Source organism: Pristis pectinata, chromosome 1 (assembly GCF_009764475.1).
Source record: "Pristis pectinata isolate sPriPec2 chromosome 1, sPriPec2.1.pri, whole genome shotgun sequence".
In the NCBI taxonomy this organism is placed as follows: Eukaryota; Metazoa; Chordata; class Chondrichthyes; order Rhinopristiformes; family Pristidae; genus Pristis; species Pristis pectinata.
The window spans coordinates 36,940,797-36,962,775 of NC_067405.1; the positions used below are offsets into that span (position 1 = coordinate 36,940,797).

At 36.9% G+C, this 21,979-nt stretch overlaps 2 protein-coding genes across 2 annotated transcripts in view; one reads left to right on the forward strand and one right to left on the reverse strand.

Annotated features, from left to right (window-relative positions):
* Positions 1-1,225: 1,225 nt before the first annotated feature.
* Positions 1,226-21,603, reverse strand: LOC127568207 (sorcin-like). Its single transcript, XM_052011690.1, has 8 exons — positions 21,422-21,603; positions 15,109-15,267; positions 11,625-11,694; positions 11,224-11,267; positions 9,716-9,863; positions 3,483-3,596; positions 1,946-2,004; positions 1,226-1,417 (listed from the first exon to the last, which is right to left on the reverse strand). The coding sequence occupies exons 1-8, from the start codon at positions 21,443-21,445 to the stop codon at positions 1,391-1,393; spliced, it is 645 nt and encodes a 214-aa protein (XP_051867650.1). The 5' UTR covers positions 21,446-21,603; the 3' UTR covers positions 1,226-1,390.
* Positions 20,955-21,979, forward strand: part of ifih1 (interferon induced with helicase C domain 1) — a 92,124-nt gene continuing 91,099 nt past the window's right edge. Inside the window, exon 1 of the mRNA XM_052011679.1 lies at positions 20,955-21,174. Within this exon, the coding sequence (XP_051867639.1) occupies positions 21,163-21,174 (12 nt within the window). The 5' untranslated portion in view covers positions 20,955-21,162. The remainder of the gene's footprint in view (positions 21,175-21,979) is intronic.

The window sequence follows — 21,979 nt, forward strand, 5'->3', positions numbered from 1 at the left end:
ACATCACAATCAGGTGTTTTTCTCAACTTCAGTGCATAAACTAAATGACTACTGAGATGAGGCTCAAAATGATTTCATGGTCACAGGCCGAGTCTCTGCCACATGCATATAAGAGGACAAACACTTAACCAAAGCAATTCTAAAGATGAACAGTTTCAAAGCACAAGATGTTCCAGATTCACAAAGCTTACTTTAAATGTTTAACTGGCAAGTACTAATATAGATATTGATGATGAACATTAAATGAAAGTTTTAGGATATGCATAATATTTTGTTCGCTTGGAAATACATCCCATTGGCAAGACTGCAGAAGGTAACTTGGAGTTTAGTAACTTTTATTGAGTTGACTACACAAAGTGATTAATTATTAAATGATGAGACTGGAGAACATCTTTTTAAATTTTATTTACAGCGTGGTAACAGGCCTTTCCAGCCCAAGGAGTCTGCGCCGCCCATTTTAAACCCAAATTAACCTACCCCTACATCTTTGCAATGTGGAAGGAAACCGGAGCACCCGGAGGAAAGCCACGCAGACGTGGGAGAACATACGAACACATTACAGACAGCGGTGGGAACTGAACCCTGATCACTGGCGCTGTAATAGCATCACGCTAACCGCTACATTACTGTGCCGCCTCTAAGATAAAAACTAATGAGAGTTCTGATAGAAGGTCAATCTGTTTCTCTCTCCATAGATGCTGACTGTACCACTGAATACCTTCAGTATTTTCTGTTTTTATTTCAGATTTCCAACATCTGCAGTATTTCTAAAATGCCTATGGACAAAGTAGTTGTTTAATACATTTAATAATAAAGCACTAATTTTTCTTTACAAAGACGCTTGTATAAAAACCTTTGTCACTACTTTTTATTTTATTGCATTGACAACTGGGTATCCAGCATTAACCAGAAAGTAAAGTGTGTTTATTACATGATAAAACAGTATGAAAATGTGAAAAATATATAACTTTTTAAAAAATTGCAAATGGAAATACTAGTCAAATGCAAAGTGATGTTTGGTTCACAAAAAAATTATTCACATTAGCTTGATTACATTATACATTACAATAGGCCGAAAACCTAAACATTTGTAATTAAACTATGCAAAATTTCCAAGAGGCACAACCACGAAGCCACCAACTTGTAAAGTAACATTTTGCAAGCTATTAAAGAAATATGAAGTTTGGCAATTTAGAGGATAACAAGAAGTGTACACATCATAAAATCCAATTTCCTTTTTTATTTTTTTTTTACACAATAAAAAAAGAAAAAATATACAAAACCACTAGACATTTATGCAGTTTTAAGTAGGCTTGGTTTATCTTCACAGCAATATAAATCACTGGTTTTAATCCATGACTGGTATTTGCACCATAATGCAATTTTGTGTTCAAATGGACATGGTGCACTGGATAAACTATAGGAAAGAACAAGGAAACAGAATGAAAATATTATATTCATTATGATTATGAAACTAGTTGAAAGTAGCAATACAGCTTATAAAATAAGGCCAGTTAATCTAGAATATTTCAAGATGGTAACTCAAATTTAAGCTGCTTTTTGAGTCAAAATATTCATATTCACTATAATTTCATTGAATTCATGGGCAAAATCCTGAAATATTTAACTAGAGGCAACATTATATAAATATCCTTAAAACAATTACAAGGGTTACATATGAACATACAAATTAGGAACAAGAAGCAGCCACCTGCATCTTTGAGTGGTGTGTGATTCAATAAGATCACTGCTGATCTTACTGCAGTCTGAACGCTGTTGCCACCTATGCTCAGTAATCTTTCACTTCTTTGATATCTGAAAAACTATCACTTCCCGAATCTCATCAAAATTAAAAAACTGATCCCATAGTACCTATATTAATGGGCTATTATTACCTGCACATTAGCAAAAGATATTTTAAAGCTTATTTCCTTTAACTACTTACATCATCATAACTGAAGTTCACATATCCTTGCTGCAGGCTGTCCCTTCGCCTGAAAGCATCTGCAACAAAAATAATACATCTTGAGTTTTGGGTAAACTGTTTGCAGTAGCGTAGCGGTTAGCGCAACGCTATTACAGTGCCAGCGATCTGAGTTCGATTCCCGTCGCTGTCTGTAAGGAGTTTGTATGTTCTCCCATGTCTGTGTAGGTTGCCTCCGGGTGCTCTGGTTTCCTCCCACATTGCAAAAGACCTACAGGTAAGTTAATTTGGGTTTAAAATGGGCGGCGCAGACTCATTGGGCCAGAAGGGCCTGTTACCACGCTGTAAATAAAATTTTAAAAAAATTTAAATTCCAAATAAAATAAAAACAAAATGAAATCTGTATGACACAGTAAAGAAATGGGAAATGAATGGCAAAGTCCTTAGAAAATTAGATGTTAGCTAGGAAAGCAATGCAGGTATTTAATTAGGCTTGGTCACTAGGTTTAACCTGAGAGAGAAAAAAAAATGAACTAGGGTCTCCAGAATTCTGCAGGTAATAACAAGGTGGCAAGCAAATTACCATCAGATATCTAGAGTATATTGAGATTCTTACACAACTGTCACTCAAAGCTACAAAAGCAAAATTTTGCATTGCTGAAGATACAAAACAAAAAGTCAAAAATACACAGGTCAGGCATCATCTTTGGACAGGCAATCAAAGGCTGTCAACCTTTTAGCAGAACTGGATAGAGCTGGAGATAAAACAATTTTTTTTTAAGTTCAATAATATACAAAAATCTGCAAGCAAAAATTTCATGGCCCAAAAGGACAAGACAATCAAAAGGGTCTCAATGGAGTTCAATGAGGAGCATTTGATGTCTCTTAACCTGTAGTCAATGGAGTTCAGAAGAATGGGGGGGGGGGGGGGGTGTGTGGAAAATCTCATTGAAACCTAATCAGATACTGAAAGGCCTGGATAGAGTGGACGTGGAGAGGATGTTTCCATTAATGGGAGAGTCTAGGATCTGAGGACACAAGAGGCAGAATCATTGGGTGTACTTAAGACCGAGACTGATAAATTCTTGATTGGTAAATGGAGTTAAGAGGAGAAGGTAGGAGAATGGGGTTGAAATAAAAATCAACATAATTGAACGGCAGAACGGGCTTAATGAGCTGAATAGCCTAATTCTGCTCCTATAGCTTATGGTCTTCAATACTTTTGGTCTCCACAAAAATAGAATTCATTGGGACGCAAATACAGTATATTAAATTGAATTGCAAGTATTTTACACTTGCAGAGAAGGACCCTGCACAGTCGTGATTAAGAAATTGACTAAAATGCCATGTAGCAAACCAGTATGGGTCCTGGCTATGCTGCATTTTTCATGGTGTGTGTAACATTCTTAATTCCAGTCTTAACTGGGTATCCTACTCTTTCCCAACCCCCCTCTAAAATAAACACATTAATAATACTACTGGTGCAACATTAGTCAGGATAATAGTACAAAAAAAAAATTAGAGCCCCCCCCTCCCACCCCAAACAAAAAAAACATACCTGTAATTGCCCTCAACTTTACACAGCAGGCAACATAGTCATCAAAGTAAGTCTTCCCATCTTTGCAGTAGCGCTTTATAATACCATTTATAGCTTGAGCACTCAATCTGTACCCTAAAAATACCAAAAATTATATTTTCAAAAAAATGTTCTCAGATGAGAAATTACAAAATATTTTATGAAGTCTACAATAAGCAACATAGAAACTTGGAATCCACAAAGGCCAAAAGTAATTCCAAGTGCCCTTGTTGAGCTGTCTTTATTTTCGATTCCAGCCCTTATGCCATGATGTTGAAAGCAAATCATAACATTAAAACAAAGACAGTCAGATGCTAAATAACTTAATTTTTGTAGTCAACAATAACTATTAGTCAGTTACAAATTTCCATTGCTATTGCCTTTATAAATTTGGAGTGCAGACAAACCATAACCTCACTGGCATGTATTAAAATGTTCACGTTACTGTCAAGTCAGTCACAGTCGTTCAATCCTTTGATTTAACCGCAATGGATATTATACACCACTAAATCCAAAAGTCAGGTTTTTTTTTTAATAATTTGCAATCCACTTACCAAATAAGTTCAACAAAGCCATAAACTGGAGGAAAAATGTTTGATTAGGTTACAGTATATAGAAATAAAACAAAGAAAATTGAGGGAGGGTGAGAAAGCATTAAATTTAAATGAACAACTAACAAAAGATTCAATACAAAAAAAAATTCCAGTTCTGTGCGATTAATAATGGTTTAAAATAGTACAACAGCATCAATCAAAAAAAAGAGAACAGGAAAATCAAAATTTTGCTGATGCCATGGGGAATCTATTTCAGCACTAGGTAAAAGAACTTTGCCAAAGACCCAATTACATAAAAAGGTTGTCCCAAAACCGGACAAGATAAAGAGGCAGTGAAAAGGTTAGCACTACTTAAAGTAGGCAGGACAAGCTATCTAGATAACGAGAATTTCAAATTGCCAGAAGAATCAAGGGTAGGTGGGTTTACTATAGGTGGATGCAATCAATGGTTGGCTTGGACATGGTAGGGAGAGGGGCCTGTATCTGTATTGTATAGCTTCAGGACACTGAGAAATTGTAGTGATGTCAGTTACAATCTACCAACCCTCCTCAGAGACAGGGCTAGCACCAAAGGACAGGATTGTAAAAATGCTATAAGCTTTATTCATGTAAAGGGGAAAAAGGGTAAACCTACTGACCTAACGCAGGTGATGGAAAAGCTTTAGAAATAATGCAGGGTAAATCAAGTCAATTGGGAAAATTGCAATTGATCAACTTTACAATATTTTGATGAGGTAGTGGAGATGATGGCAGTGCAATGGGATGGGCAAACATTGAACTTTAAAAGACATTTGATAAAGTAGCACATAGTAGGTAGCTAGCAAAACTGAAGTCCAATGAGTAAGGGTAGTTGCAGCATGGATCTAAAATTGGCTAAAGGCTATGAAAAATGGCTAATTTTTAGTGTTGCTCGGTTATTTAATATGGAGGAGGAGGAGTTTGTTTCACAGTTTCAGTACTAGAACCATTTCCATCTGTAATATACAATTATACAGGACTCACTTTCAATAGCTGTAATTAGCTTAAAACAGGGAAGAATGGGGTAGATACATGGTAAACAATACTCAGTGACATTTTGGTGGGAGAATGGAGACAATATCTGCCAAATGGTATAATTTTGAAAGGGGACCAAATGAGAGAGAGACCCGAGGACGTTTCCATACAATTAGAGCCAGACCATTCTTTGAAAGAACCAAAACTGATTAAAATACAAATATCCTGAGCTTTATTACTGGAGTGCAAAAGGAGTTTTGCTGAATTCAAAGAGAACAAGCTCGGACATAGCTAAAGAATTGCATCAATTTTAGGTACCACAATTCAGGAATGATGTGAAGGCTTTGAATATGATACAGAAGAGATTTACTTATCCTCCTCATTCTCCCTTCCTTCCTCACCCCCACAATACTCTCATGGGATGTGGGCATTATTCAAATCTGTAACTGCTGGTGATGGTAAATGAAGAACCATCCTTATGGCAAATATATTTACACAGTTCAGTTAGAGAAGGAAATCCAAGATGTGGATCTAGTGATGAAGAAGGAATAGCATTATACTTCCGAGTGAAGATGGTTTGTGACTTGGCAGTGAATTTGCACACACACTGATACTCCCAGCCTTTGCTGCCTTTATCCATCAAGGAAATGAGGTAGAAGTTAGGGAGATGCTGTCAAAGTCATCTTGACAATTGCTGAACTCTGTGGACGGAGTCACGGAGGAAAGGAATGGTCAGGGTGGTAACAGGATGCTAGTTGAAATGAACTGCTTTGTCCCAAATGGTATCATGCTCAACTATAGTTAAGGCTACACTTATCCAGACAGGTAGAAGGTATTCCCAACTTGGGACTTGTAGATGGTGGAGTGATTTTGAGGTGTAGCAGAATACCCAGCCTCAGCCCTATTCTTGCAGCAACAGTATTTGCAGCCAGTCTAGTCAAAGTTTTGGTAAAGGCGGCACTCCAATTTTCCACATCAGCCCACAGGAACATTTCTTCCCCCTCAACATTGATAGCAAAGAATTAACCACTGTTGTTGAGCATCTAATTTCATCCTTGTTGAATAGATGGTTCAAGCAGAAAGAATTAGTTACCTAGACAGATTGGTAGAGCTGTGACTCTTCACCATAGAGCAGAGAGGGTTGAAATGTGATGAGGTATTTAAAAATCATGAAGTGGCAGTGCTCATGTAACAGACTATTGCCTTAGTGCCAACAATCCAGATTCAATCCTGATCTTCAATGCAGTCTCCAAAGTTTACACATTCTCACTGTGACCATGTGGGTTTCCTCCAGGTACACTGGCTTCTTCCCACATCCCAAAGATGTGCAAACTGATAGATTTACCATTCCAAATTGTCCCTAATGGGTAGAATCTTCTTGGTGGTGGTGGTGGCTGCGGGGAGGTGAGATAAAAGGGACCGCTCTGCAAGCCAGCATCAATATGCTAACTGGCTTTCTTCAAAATCATAAAGGAAATATATGTAAAGAGCAAAAGTAGAATAAACAAAGAAACCATTTTCTTTACATTAAGCAGTAACCAGAGGTCACAGACTTGTGATGATTAGCAAAAAGCCCAAGGGCAACATATAGGGATGACTTTATGTCTTTTAAAAAAAAGGTTGCGTAGAAAGAATTACGTCACCACCTGAGAGTGGTGGTTACAGATACAGTTGAGTTTTTGACCTGAGTACTTGACAGAGGAAAATACAGATGCACAAGGTAAGAATGGGAGAGTTTGTTTGAAGAACCTCCCATCAATGTGTCTGATGGGAGGTTGAAGAAGCCAAATTGCCACCACCTATCCTCTACTCTTTTTGTACTTTAATTTACATGGTGGAATCCAAGTCAATTGCCTTTGGATCTAAGCAGCTTTCTCTGGACCAAAATGTTAAAAATTAATCTAGTTACATACTGTAGATGAGAGGCAAATTGGGTACTACGAAAGACTCAATGGAGTAGGCACTACCAAATATAACAGCAGGAAAGGAGTAACATTTTTGATGTTTGACACACAATTTACAAAAACATTCATCAACAACTCAGCTCGATCAACAGAAGTGCCATTAGACAAGCTAGGAACAATCCAAAATATCAGCAAAAAAAAGAAAATAAATCAAGTATGGTGCACATTATGCAAAGAATCTCAAGCTCCTTAAATAAAGCTACACTTGATAACTAGGCTATTTTATTTTTCAATCCTAGATATGGTCCATTTCTAGTTCAAAACATATTGCTTTGGAGTAAAACTGTGCCAATCTTCAGAGAAGTTAAACACTTCATTCTGTGTTGATACTTCCCAACACTCCAAATTTACATTGGGTAGCTTGGAAAACAAATTAGTTTTGTCGAGTAAACAAAAAAAAAGAAATTGCCCAAGGAAAGTGTAAACTAACTTAATTACCTTATGCTCAACTACGTACTCTCCTTTTATGAAGTGTGACTTCAGACTCATTCTCTTGGTTATTCTACTCAGCCAGTAACATTCTTGACCACCAATGCAGGTTTTTGGTGAAATTCTGCCAGAAGTCAGAGTTTTAATATTACAAGTCAATCTCCCATGGCTTTACACACGCTTAGTCAGAGAACATGGTCTCTCTCCTACCTGTCCCTGTTCAGCATCTCTCCTCTTCTGTCACTCTAGTTCTTTTCTGCTTCTATGTGATTTCTTCCTATTCCTTTTAGTTTGTCTTTTTCTTTACCTTCTTCCATAAAAGATAGCAGATGGCACAGAATGGCTTGATGGGAAAAGGAGCACCAAAGGACTGCAAGCTACATTTCTGGAGGAGTTCATAGGCAAAATATGGTCTGCAGTCCTCAGCAATGACCTTTTCATGTTTGCCCCATCACTGATGTTTCCACCTATTTTTTTCCTCTTTGCTGTCCTTAACCCACTTTGCTTTAGCACTACCAGAGGCTACCTCTTTGAATTATCAACTCAAAACTTTCATTTTCCTTTTTTTGTTGTTACCTTTAACCCTCTGATAAGTCTTCAAGCATGCATTTACTCCCTGAAAATGTGGGTGCCATACCATCCCTTTACTCGTTTCCTTCAAAGATTTCACTTTATTTTATATTACTTAAATGGATAAATTATCACTTTTTAATCATATTAATATGGTTTATAGAATACAAAAAAACTTGTGGCAATTATCAAAAGTTGGTCCCTTTCCTCCAAAGGACCAACTCACAGAAGTTAATTATTTGAGAAATAAAGCTTTTAAAAATTCCTATTAGCTTGTTTTCAAATAGTTTTTAAAAATAACAGAATAGAAACCACATATAGCTGAAGGAAAATATTCAGTCACCATCTAAATACTGATGATGATCCTGCAATACAGGATACACAATTAAGGCAACACAACATAGATTGAGCCAAAGTCAGCTCCAGAGAAAATCAAGTGCAAGTCTAATGTTTTGGAAAAGGTCTTCAGTTTAAAAAAAATCAGAAATGCAAGAGCATAAAAGGACAATTAAATACATAAACTTAGTTACTGTGAAACTTGTATTTACTTTAGATAAACTTTACTTGTATAAAAAATTGCTAGTTAAAATTCTTTTCAAAATTAATGTTACTGATTTGTGGGAAGATCCAACAAGAGGAAAACATCCTGTAGCTGCAGGACAGACAAGGTAATTACTATTGGATTTTTATTTAGTGATGCTTCCTACAGTACAAAAGGGCTTTTAAAAAAAAGTCAGCCCTATTAGAATTATTTTCCTTCATCTGTTGAAAACTGGGGGTATGGATGGTGATATGTTATGGACTCACTGGAAAGCAATGGAAAGAATACGTAAAAGCTGCATTTTTGACATCCAGTTTTTTTTTGGAGTACCTTCTGAAATTGCTGTTAAGAGACCAACCAATGGAAATAACAATGACATTGCTAAGAATGGCATTGCAAAGCACCTTTAAAGTGATTTTTTTTTTGCAGAATGTAATTTACCTCCACTCCAATCTACAGCTGTGATGTAGCCTGTTTGAAGCCAACTACAAGCATTTAGTTCTTGGTCAAACATACCAGAAAAGGAAAGATTGCAAACCCTTTCAAAAGATTTCAATCTAGACTGTTTTCCAAAATACAAACTCTCATTTCTCTCTATCCCCAGGGTGTCCAGAATGAAGTATTACAAAGAATGGTATCATTTTCAAAGTATTTAAATTCCATATTTTAAATATCATGACAAATGCAAAGTAAGCTCAGACCATTTTTTTTTGAATAAACAATAGGAGATTACTTAGTACTATTGAAGCAAGGTCAGTCAAGTTTTAATAAGCCTTGTATATCACTCCATTGCTTTGGTAATACTCAAAAACAAGTGGCCTCAGAACTTTGAATTTATTAAACAAAAATTAACTTCTTTTGGAGTCCCCTGTCCATGCCCCACTTCTCAAAGGTACCTAACCATATTTATTTTTACTTTTCCATTGAAAAATGAAATCCTAAATTACAGAATTTTCTTCAAAAATATTTGCAGGCACACACAAATTTTGCTCAGGCACACCAACAATTAGTCATGCAAACTTCAGTTTTATTTTCAGGAGAGCAAGGATAATATTTGTTACCGCTAACAGAATTGCCCTAAAAATATGTATATTGTACAATATAGGCAGAATACATTAAATTGTCTATTATGTAATATCAGTAGAGCCTTTATTTTGTGCTTACCCATTGATGTAATAGCCTGGCCAAGTTCAAGCGGTTCTACAGTCCCACTTCTATCCTGATCATACATCATGAAGTTCTGTTTCCATCCACTGAGTGCTGCCCACAGTTCTTTAAATTCATTAAAGCCCATTTTCCCAGTCATATCTCTCTGAAAAGCTCGAGTCAAGAATTGTGTTTGTTGTTGATAAAAGTAAACATTTATAATGAAATTTAACCGAGATTTAGTACAGCCATTTCAAAAATAGAGTATTAATACCATTGCAATAGTAACCAATAGATCATAACATTCCAAAGTGCACTTAAAAGTGGAAACAATAGAGAAAATGAACTTGTGTTTTAATTATCAATAAACAGTAAACTTAGAAATTTAAAGTGGACAAGCACTTGTCCTCTCTCATTATAAATTTGAGTGCCAAAATAGAGTTCTGAACACATTTCACTGGATCTATGGGTCCCAACACTACTTGCTACTTCAGTAACTTAACCACAATGCTACATTATTCCAATCAGGAAGCAAAACACTTAATTTTAATTAAATATTTAATATACTAGGCACCAAATAAAGGCAAGAGTTACCTTAATCAGTAAATTTACGGCAAAAGAAAAATATATTAAGAATAAAAATGGTTTCACTTTAAAATCAATACTTTGAAATAAACTTCAAAAATTTGAGGAAATGACATTTCAAGTACATAAAATTCATTCCCCCACCACCCCCATCCACCAGAAAGAGCTAGGTAATTAACCAAGCAGTCATAAAGACTTAGAACACCAGTAAAAATTTAATTAGAACATGCAGGATAATAATTTTTCCTAGCCTGGCCTAGTTGGGTTTCTGGTCAGCGGTGATCCCCAATATTGATGGAGGAGGCCTAAACCCCATTGAAATGTCAAGGGTAGTTTATGAGATTCTCTCTCCTTTGTCACTGCCTGGAACAATGTTACAGACTTCAGTTTTACCAGAATGCCTTGCTGCCACATTCAATCAAATGCTACCTTTATGTTAAGAGCAGTCACTCTGACCTTATCTCCAGAAGTCAACTCTTGTATACGTTTAGACCAAAGCTGTGATGAGGTCTGGAGACAAGTGGTCCCGCTGAAATCTGAAGTGGGCATTGGTGAGTAGGTTTTCACAGAGATGAAAGGCAGTTCCAGAGTTGGTAGTTGAACTGAATCATCAACAACTTTGATACTTCCACATTTAAATTGCATGACATTATTATTTTCATTGATTAATAAGTGGGAACAGCTATGGTTGCAATGACATTACTACCACAAAATATGGGCCATTAACTCTGCTAGCTTCTCCTCATGTTGCATGACCTGCAATATTTTTAGCATTTTCAATTTTATTTTAGATTTAGAGCACTGTGGTATTTTACATACATATTAACAAAACTTAAGTTTAACAAAATTTAATCACTAAGAACTTGAAAACTGGACATACAAGGTATGTGACTAATCATGACTACTTGTGTTGTACCAACATATCAAAAGATTAAGGATACATCCAACATGGCTATCATGATTCTGCAAGTCTCCAAACTGAAAGCTGGAAAACAATATAATAATTAGGCATGCTAAATACAAAATGAATAATGTGTCATAAAAACATGTGCCTGCATTTGTCAAGTTAATTGAAAAATCCAAACATGCAAGTTATTTAAGTTAATATTTAACTGAAGATGAAAAACACTATGATGCTGGAGGAACTCAGGCCAGGCAGCATCCGTGGAGAAAAGGTGGTGGTCAACGCTTCGGGTCAGATTGGTTAATTTCCTATTTCTTCCGAAATAATTCTAAATAAAATGTTGCCAACATGTAATCTGCTCAATGACTCCGAGAACTGCACAGAGTGTTAAAGTAAACATTTAATGCTGTGATCTGCAGATGCTGAAAAATGACTTACGTTTATAGGTGCCATGTATCCCAGACTGAGTTAAACATCGCTGCAATTCCTCAGCATCCACTTCCCCGTCCTGCAAAATAAATTTGTTTATAGTTCTTTAAGATTTGTTTTTATTATACAATGTTGGAAACAATCACCCAAGAATTTTACATTTTATCCAAGTATTCTACAACAAACATATGCAACTTTTCTACTTATACTAATATATTTATATGCAAAAACCTTAACCACTACCAAATATTCAAGTACAAAATTAATGAAAAATTCAAAAATTATTTAATGATACACACAGAACACATTTTGTTTCAGATTAACAAACTGCATTCTAGTTTTATTGGGACATCAAAAATTCCCAAACTACAATTTTCCTTGCAACAACTGACAGACTTAAGTACCTGATATTCAAGAAAGTGAATTTGGCTGGTGTCTTCTTTTTACTTTGGTTAGAATACAAGTTTCTCTAAAACAGAAAATTTTATTTCAAAAATATAGGCTCAAAAATGCTTTCATAAAAAGATATTGATAATAGAGATATTGCTGAGCTACAGATTACTATATTCTGAATAGTTTACTGCCTTAAAAAATTAGGGCATTACGTATCAATCCAAATACGTAGAGTGCTTAGTTTAAAAAATTCTACGAAGTAGGTAAAAGTGCATCAGAACCAATAAATAGCTTAAGATAGCTTGAACCTAATAATGTAATTCACAAAAATATGATGCAATGAATTGAACATGAGTGTACTGTTTGAGGAACTATTTGATGTTTCATATGCTCTATTGATAGTTTTGTCATTCTCTGTATTAAACACCCAACATTTCAGATTTTTGATGCAAAACCAATTTTATCATAGGATAATCAGCCTTTAAAAAATTAAAGGCAGTTTCCATTGCATCATCTACATGGGACAGCATTCCAGCCAGAAGCAAAATCTTTGATTCTAAACCCAACCCACCCCAAAAAAAAAAGTTGACCAGCATGCAGTTCTGGCAAACTGCTCATGCAGCAGTCTAAAGCATTCTACCACTCACGTTATTGCCATTTATAACCACTGAACCATTCAGTCAGAAATTAAGATGGTGGGAAGGGCAGGAAGGTAAGTTGCACTTGAATATCGCTTGGAAATTCTACTCAAACCACCAAAATGTTAGAAGTATTAAAGTAAGACAGACTATTTTCAGCAGTCATGTGGACTTAAAGGCACGAAAAAGACTTTCTAGCATTTCACTGATTTTATAATTTTTCTTCACTTTTAAATATTAATGTCAAAACCAAAAGTTAAGCCAGAAATGTCATGATGATTCTCTTACTTTAATGAAAATCAAAATGCTTATCTGGATTTGAAACAGCTCGTTTTGAGTTGTGAATTGTTTGCAGTTCTCATTACATTGCACAACAATAAAATGTAGAAGTGTGTTTATTTTGCTTGCCAAATCCCATTTTCCCACTGATCCAAACCTAAATTTTAAAATTGTAAATAAGTATAAAAATGATACTAAAAAAAAATTAAATCCACTGATAATTTGCAACATCTTTCCAGTTGTATACTGGAGTCATAAAAAAAACATCCTTGCATGCCATTGTTATGAAGTCTGAGGTGGTAGGTAAAGAAACTTAAGTAGAGTCTGTCCTAGAATGGATTACGAGTATGGTGGGACCAGAAAGAAATCTAAATAATGCCTTTCCTACAGTCAGTGCAATTTGAATTTCACTATTTTTCTTGTGGGGAAGAACCTTTATGATTTGTTTTATCCCCACAACTCTGCAATAGCCCCAGAAGGAGATTACAACTTGTACATCAGGAATGCGACAATCAGTGTCAATTCTGCCCGCCCACTTCCACTCACACTTGTGAATTTGGCTTGCGAATTTTGCCCCCCCCACTCACTGCTTCTGTTTAAACTGGCAATGTTCGTTCTAAATTAAACAGCATTTTTTTTTGATTCACCCCCTCCCACCCTGTTTCCTACCTCTTTTTTTCTTTCCACTAAAGGAGGAAAGAGGGGACCTTGATACTGTCTATAATAAAGAGGGGACCTTGATACTGTCTATAACAGAACATGAAATAACACGTCTTTAGTAGGCCAAGTTAAGGAGAGCAGTGCAAAAGTGGATTAAGCTCAAACTGACAAAAATCAAACCAAAGTCAAGTCAAGTTTATTGTCAAATGCACAAGTACATGAAAAATTTACTTGATATCAAGAGAGTAATGGACAGGAGGGAACATAAGTTTTTTGACAGTTTAAGAAGCTGCTATGCTGAAATTGTCGAGAAAAATTGCAGATTCGTTCTGAATTGATGAGCCAAATTGCCTTATTGATCCATTTTGCAAATTTCAAAGGATGACTATTGCCAAAGTATTCAAAGTCCATGAAACACTACATGTAGGTGTTTATCTAAAATTTTAAAAACCTATTTTAAATACCAGTGTATTGTGGAAATCCATCAGGAACAACCTACAGTCAGATAGTACTTTAACAAGAGTAAAATGTCCCAAGGCAAAAGTTTTCATACAAAATTAGACAGAGGCACAAAGAGAGATATTAGGATAGATGGCTAAATGCCTGGTCAAAGAGGTATTTAAGTAGGAGGTTGGTATTAAATAGCATAGGAAAAGGAGCAGCAAGTAGAAGAGAGGCAGAGGAGTTGGTGGAACTCAGAGGTTAGGTAGAATTTATTGGAATAAAGTCACCTCCCCACAGTACAAGCTAAACAGCTCGAAACATGAAACAGAGGTTCTAGCCAAGCAACCAATTAAAAGAATATCATGATAGCATGAAATTTATTTTAAATATACACGTGAAGGTTCCATTAGTAAGAATACAAAATGCATCAAAAAGTGAAATAAATAACAAATTAGGGTGTTAGACAGAAAAGACACTCATTTTATGAGAGGTTTTAAAAATTCTTTTCCTTTCCAGTGAACTGGCAGTGGGCTTCTTCTGTAGACATTTCAGCACCATTTTCAAAAATATTGTTAATTTCAAGCAAATGTACAAGGTTTAATCAAAGCAAAGTGTACACTGGGGAATGGAATAACTTTGCTACATTTTCAATCAAGTTTCGGCATCAAGACACTTCAGAAAAACACAAGCTTGATGCAGAGAAAAGCCAACAAAGTTGAGTTTATCGTCATTTTATTGTCAAAACTGAACTGAAAAGCAGTCTTTTCACACCAATATGAACTCTTATTTCCTAATCTCCTTTGGAGTTTCCAACCTGAAGAAAACTCCATAAAGTAGCATTAAATTGGCAATAATGAACCATTCAAAGCATTTTATCCTGAAGTGCTAAGTTCAAACTTCAAGGTGCAAGAAAGCAGCACACTTGCAATTCAATTGATACTGAAATGTCCAATAGTTCTAACAAGAACACATTGAATCAAGCCATAACTAACAAAATATTGGATAAACACATAGTTAGCTTCAGGCAATTTTGAACCATACTCTACTAGTACCTGGAAGCAATAGCCCATATTACTTACTTGTCCAGCAATTGCAGTGAAGTAACTCCACATTGGATCAACTGAAGCAGCAGGATAACCAGAGTATGCAGAGTAAGTTTGATATGCACCTGGTGGAGCAGCATGCATCGGTCCACCTGGCCCTGCCATTCCAGTCATATGTCCACTAAAACCTCCATACTGACAAGACAGAACACAATCAGTTTTAATAGATGCACAAAAAAATTATGTAGTATTATGATCTTTTAAATTTCAAATTACAAAATAACATTCATGGACCTATTTCTTATAGGAACAATGTAACAAATTGCATGTTTAAATAATTTATTTTTCATACAGGCATTTCAAATTGTTTCATACGGAAACATTCTATTAAGCAATTCACATCTTTCTTAAACCAGCTAGTCAGTTTGCTCTTTACTTAGCAATAAAAGCTGCATTAACCCACTTCTGATATCATCCTTGATTGGGACTAAAAGCTCCCAATTTTACTCAAACACATACATTTGAAAGAGACAATATACTCTGGAGAAATACAAGTTACTCAGGAACTACCAGCATAACATTATATTTGGCCACCTTAGAATGTTTTGAAGAAATAAGCCATTATTTGTTCCAATGATTATTCACAAATATTAAATAAACATATTCAAAAGGTACCCATAACAGACTTACAGCTAGGATAATAAGACATGGAATTAAAGGGAATAAAGCCATAATGATAAGAGATAGAGGGAATAAAGCAACAGGAGGGGTAAAGTTCCAGGGCTTACAGCTAAAGTAGTTGCATCCACTAGAATGAATGATGTGCAAGTGGCCCAGATTAGCTTTCCTAGACTCTGAGGACTGGGAAAGGATAGAGAGATAGTCAGGTGCAAGACCATGAAAAGAACTGAATGCAAGGATTGAGAATGTTTACATTAGGAAACAAGTGGGCTAGTTGCTAAGATAGATCAGTAAAAGCATGAATTAGCATAGAGACAGCCACTTTGGAGGTGGGTGGGGGGGTTGAAGAAAAGCGAAAAGTAGGACATAAGGAGAATGTTGGAAGTGTTTCATTCTGAAAGATAACAGGAAAAAAAACATGGATGAGGATTTTGGCAACAGATAACATAAAAAGTCAGTAATATATATCCAAAAAGCTGAATACCCAGTGCAGATCCTTAGGGACCACGACATCACATTCTGCCAATCATAGAAATATGCTTATCCCACTTCTGTTTTTGACTCTTACCCAATTACGAAGCCACATCACAAGGTTATGTGTGCTCTTTCATTTTTACTAATAATTGATTATATACAACCTTATCAAATGCTGTTAGGAAGTGAATATGGACAAATTTGAAGACATTCCCTATCTGCTGTTCTAGGGGCTGCCTCAATAAAAATAAACCAACTAGTTTAGTTAGACATGACTCATTCTTCAATTCTGATTAATCAATACCTATCTAATCCAATGATGGATTCCCTACAATGGATGTTAAAACAACAGGTGAGTGATTACCTGTTTTTTTTCTGTACCTCCCTTTTTAAAAATAATGGAGTGACATTTGAACTTTTCCAATCCAATATGGTACAATTTCTGAATTTAAAGAGATGACTAATATATCTGCAAGTTCCTTACCTATTTTAAAGCCTGGTGTAGAAACCATCAGGTCCTGGAGATTTGTATAGCTTAAGTCCCAATATTTTCTCCATTACCATTTTTGTTACTTATATTAAATCCACTGAGCTCCTCCCCATGACTTATTTTTAGGTTCCCTTGTACCGCTGGTATTTTGTCCACTTTCTCCACTGTGAAAACGGATACAAAGTACTCATTTAACAAATCTACCATTTAAAAAGAAATTATTTATAGTCTTACCTGTATCCTCAATGGGCCCACATTCCCCATTATATTATGACAAAAGGTGGTAAAAACATTTGTCGACTCTGAAAAACTTTTGATTTTTATAAAAACACATTCCTTTCTATGCATCTGAGCTTTGTGTTTTCAAAACTGTTTTTTTTGTAAATCATTCCAATAATTTCTGAAGAGTATTGGAAGTGCATGTTACAGCTTTTGGAGGAGGAATTATGCAGCTTTAAACTCAAGGCTGTACATAAAGCAAAATCAATGAAATACGTCTAAAATATAAACACTGGGAAATGTTAAGGTAATGCTAAATCAACTAAAATATTTTATTAGGCTGGATTTTATGGTTAGTGGCAAAGTAATAGTGCCTATCAAGAACCATGAAAACAGCTGCCCACAAAGATCACAAGATAAGGGAGCAGAAGCAGGCCATTCGGCCCATCGAGATCTGTGGTGTGGACTTCCCTTTTGCCAAGATCAGATACTGTCAGGTATCAGTTCAAGGCATTGGTTTTAAAACTGATGGGATAGAGCACTGGGTAGTTATGCACCTTTGGAAAGGAAGTGTTGGATGAAATTAACAATGTGCCAGACTTCCAAGAAAGGAAAACTGCCTTAAGACCCACAGAGGCAAGTTGATCTTCAAGCTTTGTCAAACCACTTAGGACAAATGTCCACATATCAGTGTGTTTATCTGTCTAGGTTAATATTGAGAATATATGGCAACAAATAATCCTATGTCAACACATCCTGTTAATTTTGACAGACACAAGTCAGATTTCCATCCTCATGACAGTTACTAATAAGCTAGATGAGAATCCTTTGCAAGCATCTCAGCACACCATGTCAATTTCAATGGAAACAAGTGGGAATCACAATGTACCACAGTCGCTTGATGCCTCTGTAATTATTATTACAGCCAGTAACAAGAAGAGCCTCAGGGCACCAGAAGTAACAGGCTTCAACACTGCTCTTCATTCCCAGGTTAACATACTGCAGCTCCAAGTGGCCTACATTGAGCCCATTGCTTAATCTACCTGAAAGTTAGTAGTAAACTCCCTTCCCCAAGTGCAGCCCATCAGGAAACTACATAAACCAAGGGGATGGCAAGGGATCTTAGTGGGGAGAAGAACCTTGCCTCCGATAACAAAACGCCATTAGGAGATGAAAATCCTCTCCTGCATTTTCCATGGCACAGTAGACGGGCAGAAGGAATTGAGAGATTTTATCTTGAGTGACACAAAATTATCAAATGCTCTGAGTTTCAATAGAGAGGACAACTACTGTTCTGGTCAGGTTCCTCAGGAATGATGTACTATTTAAGCTGGCTATCAATTGAAATTTTTCCAAAGTACTTCATCAATTATACTCATAATTCCTCAATAATTGATATTAAGTCTATATAATTCCCTGGTTTACCTTGCCCTTAAATAACAATCTGATAAACGCAGTTTTCCAACATAATTCAAAGATTCCCATATAAAGGGAACCTCAAAAAAATTAGGACAGAAACCTGGGGATTTCCTCACTTTTCAGTGCCATTATTTTTACCTCACTTCAATTAGTTTTCATATGTTAATTGTGGATAGTTTCATTTCTAATTCAATATCAGTTTTGACAGAAAACAAGATGTTATCCTCTTGCTCTACTATAAGCATTGATAAAGTATTCAGCATATCCAATTTTTTTCCCCATAATTATATAGTAAAAAGTTGATTTTGTTATCCATTACAAGTTTCATTTTATGCTCCTTCTTATAGACCTTCCTGCCTTGTTACCTTTTCCTGTTGTTCTTTGTATTTCTCTGTTGCTGGGATCCATACTTTGTCTGCTTGTATCCTTTTTAAAAGAGTTATACACCACAGAAACAGGGCCTTCAGCCCAACTCATTCATGCCAACCAAAGTCCCTTCTCTGAGCTACTGCCATTTGATGTGTTTGGCCCATATTTCCACCTTACTTATGCCCCTCATGATTTTATAAATATCCACAAGGTCACCCATCAGCCTCTTTGCTCCAGGGAAAATAGTTCCAGCCTCTCAAGTCTCTCTTTGTAATTCAAGCCCTCCGATCCTGGCAACATTTTTTTTTATTAATTTTACCTCCTTGGTTGTGTCCAGGACTTGACTTTGGCAACAACACTCTATCATTTTAAATTTTCTTCTGAATAATGAAGACTCTCTACTGTAGTTTTACCAATTAACAGGTTTACCCAATGTATTGTGGATAGATCCACAAAATGCTGGAAGAACTCAGTGGGTCAGGCAGCAATTGTGGGACAGCCCCCATCTCAGTAAAAACAATAGTCTTACTCAAATCTAGGATCTTTCTAGTTGTTGTCATTTCTCTATTTTAAAGGGTCTTATCTTTATAACACTGGAAAAGGAGGTCACTTGGCCAATGCCAGGTCCCAGGTGAATCAACCCATTAGTCCTACTACACTTTCCTTATTATCCTGTAGCCCCCAAAATTATGTTGAATTTGATTATATTATAGCCCTACTAGATTAATGTCTGTGCACCATTAGATGGTTAACTTAATCCAGCTCACTACCCAATACGAAATCTGATATGGTTTTCTCTTAATTAAAAAAATCACTACAGGACACTCCAGAAGTTACCTACCCTTTTGACACAAACTGGTCTGCTTATTCCAATCTAATAGATGTGAAGTGGGGTGCTTAAACATCTGTTACTAAGTTTTGGAGGTGGGCCTCAAGAGCAATGATACACAAACCCACTAGAATCAAATCATTTCTCCATTTCTTAATTATACCCATTAAAGTTCCATTTTTGCTATATCTTTTAAAAAATGATGCAACTTCACCCCAATCTAAAATTTGTCTTTCCTGTACATGTTTTACCCATGAGTTTTCTTTTCTCTTGGTTTAATTAATTCACATTGTTAGTTTTCTCTTTCACTTGTGGTCTCTAAAGGACCATTTCTCATCCTTAATTTACTTTCTTATTTGTTTTAGTGTTACTTTGCCACCCAGAACACTCACCCACCTTTACAACATCCTTGGGTCTTTCTAATAAGTTTAGAAAAATCTATCCAGAATTTTTACAGGCATCTATTTGCTGCAATAGATCAGTCTTCCTTGATTCCTGTACAACGTCCATTCAAACCAAGCTGACTACATTAATCTTCATAAAACTACACTGAAAAAGCACTTCCATACTTTAGTACAGTAGCACAGTGAGTAGTGCTCCCACCTCATACTTCCAACAATCCAGGTTCAATCCTAACCTCCAATGCTACAAGCAGTTTGTACATTCTTCCTGTAATCATATGGGTATGCAAATTGATAGGTTAATTGGCCACTGTAAATATTGTGTAGGCAAGTGGTGGATTCTGGGGGAATTGATAGGAATGTAGGAACAATGGGTTACAAAGAAGATTAGCATGGGAGCGGGGGGGGGGGGGGGGGTTAAGAATAGGATTACTCTGAACCAGCATAGACTAGACGGGCCAAAATGGCCTCCTATGGCATAAGGGGGAAAAAAAACACACACACCAAGTTGCTTAATAGCAGTCCCAAAACTGTTCTCTTCCCACTCCCATTGACTTCCCTCAACGCTTCTCCAATGGTTCAGATTTACACCAATAGGGAAACTCCGATCTGTAACCCAAATACAGAATTCCCTTGTGTTGTACTCCGGTACATTAAACAAGGCCACTCTCTCCAAACCCCACCCCCCACTGTTAATTTGAGTACAGTATCAACCTCAGAATAAAGCTAACATCTACAATATAAAATGTGAATAAGGTCAGTATGTTTATGAAAAGGTACAACGAAGATATGTTTGAACAAACAATGAACCTCCAATGGCATATCAGGGCCCTTAACAGAATATGGGTATTGCCATAAAATAATGAAAAACATACTCCATTTTACTCGGTGGTACAGGTTTAAAATTCAGTTAAAATGGAGTGCGTTTCTCCATTTGACCATAGCAATGCACGGAAGTGCTGCAAAATTTGATCTTACATATTGCTCAGCAGTTCTTCGCTGAATCCGTACGGTGAACTCACTACCAGGTATTTTTTTAATGAAGATCACAAGGGGTTAAGTCTCAAGTCTTCGATTGCTCGGCCTCACTCCTCTCCATGTGAAACCAAAAGCAACACCGAGGCCTCACTGAAGGCATTCTTGCCCTCGAACCACCTTCCTGGCCGAACTATAGCGGCGGGAGTGGGCTCTGCTCCAGAGGGTGAACAATGGGGGTGAGAGTGAGTGCACAGGAACACACCTACTTGTCACCGGGAAAACCGCCGTGAGTAATGACTGCAGGGGGAGGGCAAGGGCCGGGTACGGCCAAGCCCGTGAGTGCAGGGTGAAGGGACGGAGCCGGTCCGACCCGACTCGACCCGGCCCAGCCCAGCGCTCCAGTCAGCGACACCTCAGGCCTGGTTCACGCCGACTTTCGGCATCGTCAAAGAAACCGGCCGCGAACAACCGTAACTCCAGCCGACTCACCCCGCTATATCCTGGGTAAGCCATGGTCTCCGAGCTCGCTGCGCGTCACTAAGGCCGGGAGACTGAAGGTATTTACAATTCGCAACCTCCGGGAATACACGGTGTTAAAATTTAAACAGCGAACGCCGAGAAATTTCCCGTTTCTCTGCCTCACTTCCCGTCGCCCAACACACCGGGACCCGAACTCCCGCCTCCCCGCCGCGCTCATTGGATGGATCCTCAACTTCCAATTTCAATTGGACAACCAATGATGATTGAACCCTTCAATGACCAATAGGATTGAGAAGCACGGTGTGCCCTGTGACTGTGACAAAGCTGTATGAATATTTGGGACTTTGGTCAACGTAGTTTGTGCAGCTTTAAACCTGCGGGTGTATGGGGCCTCACGAGGAAGTTGTGGGAGTGCTAGTGGGACTGGCTTGTGCATTGACTCCATCCTCCATTGAGACAGTTTATATAATTGCCATTGTATTTTGAGTTTTAAAGTATGCTCAATGTTCCAGAATTTCTAAAATAACTAGTGGCGTTTAGCATGAATCACTTTTCGCCTTTAAAATT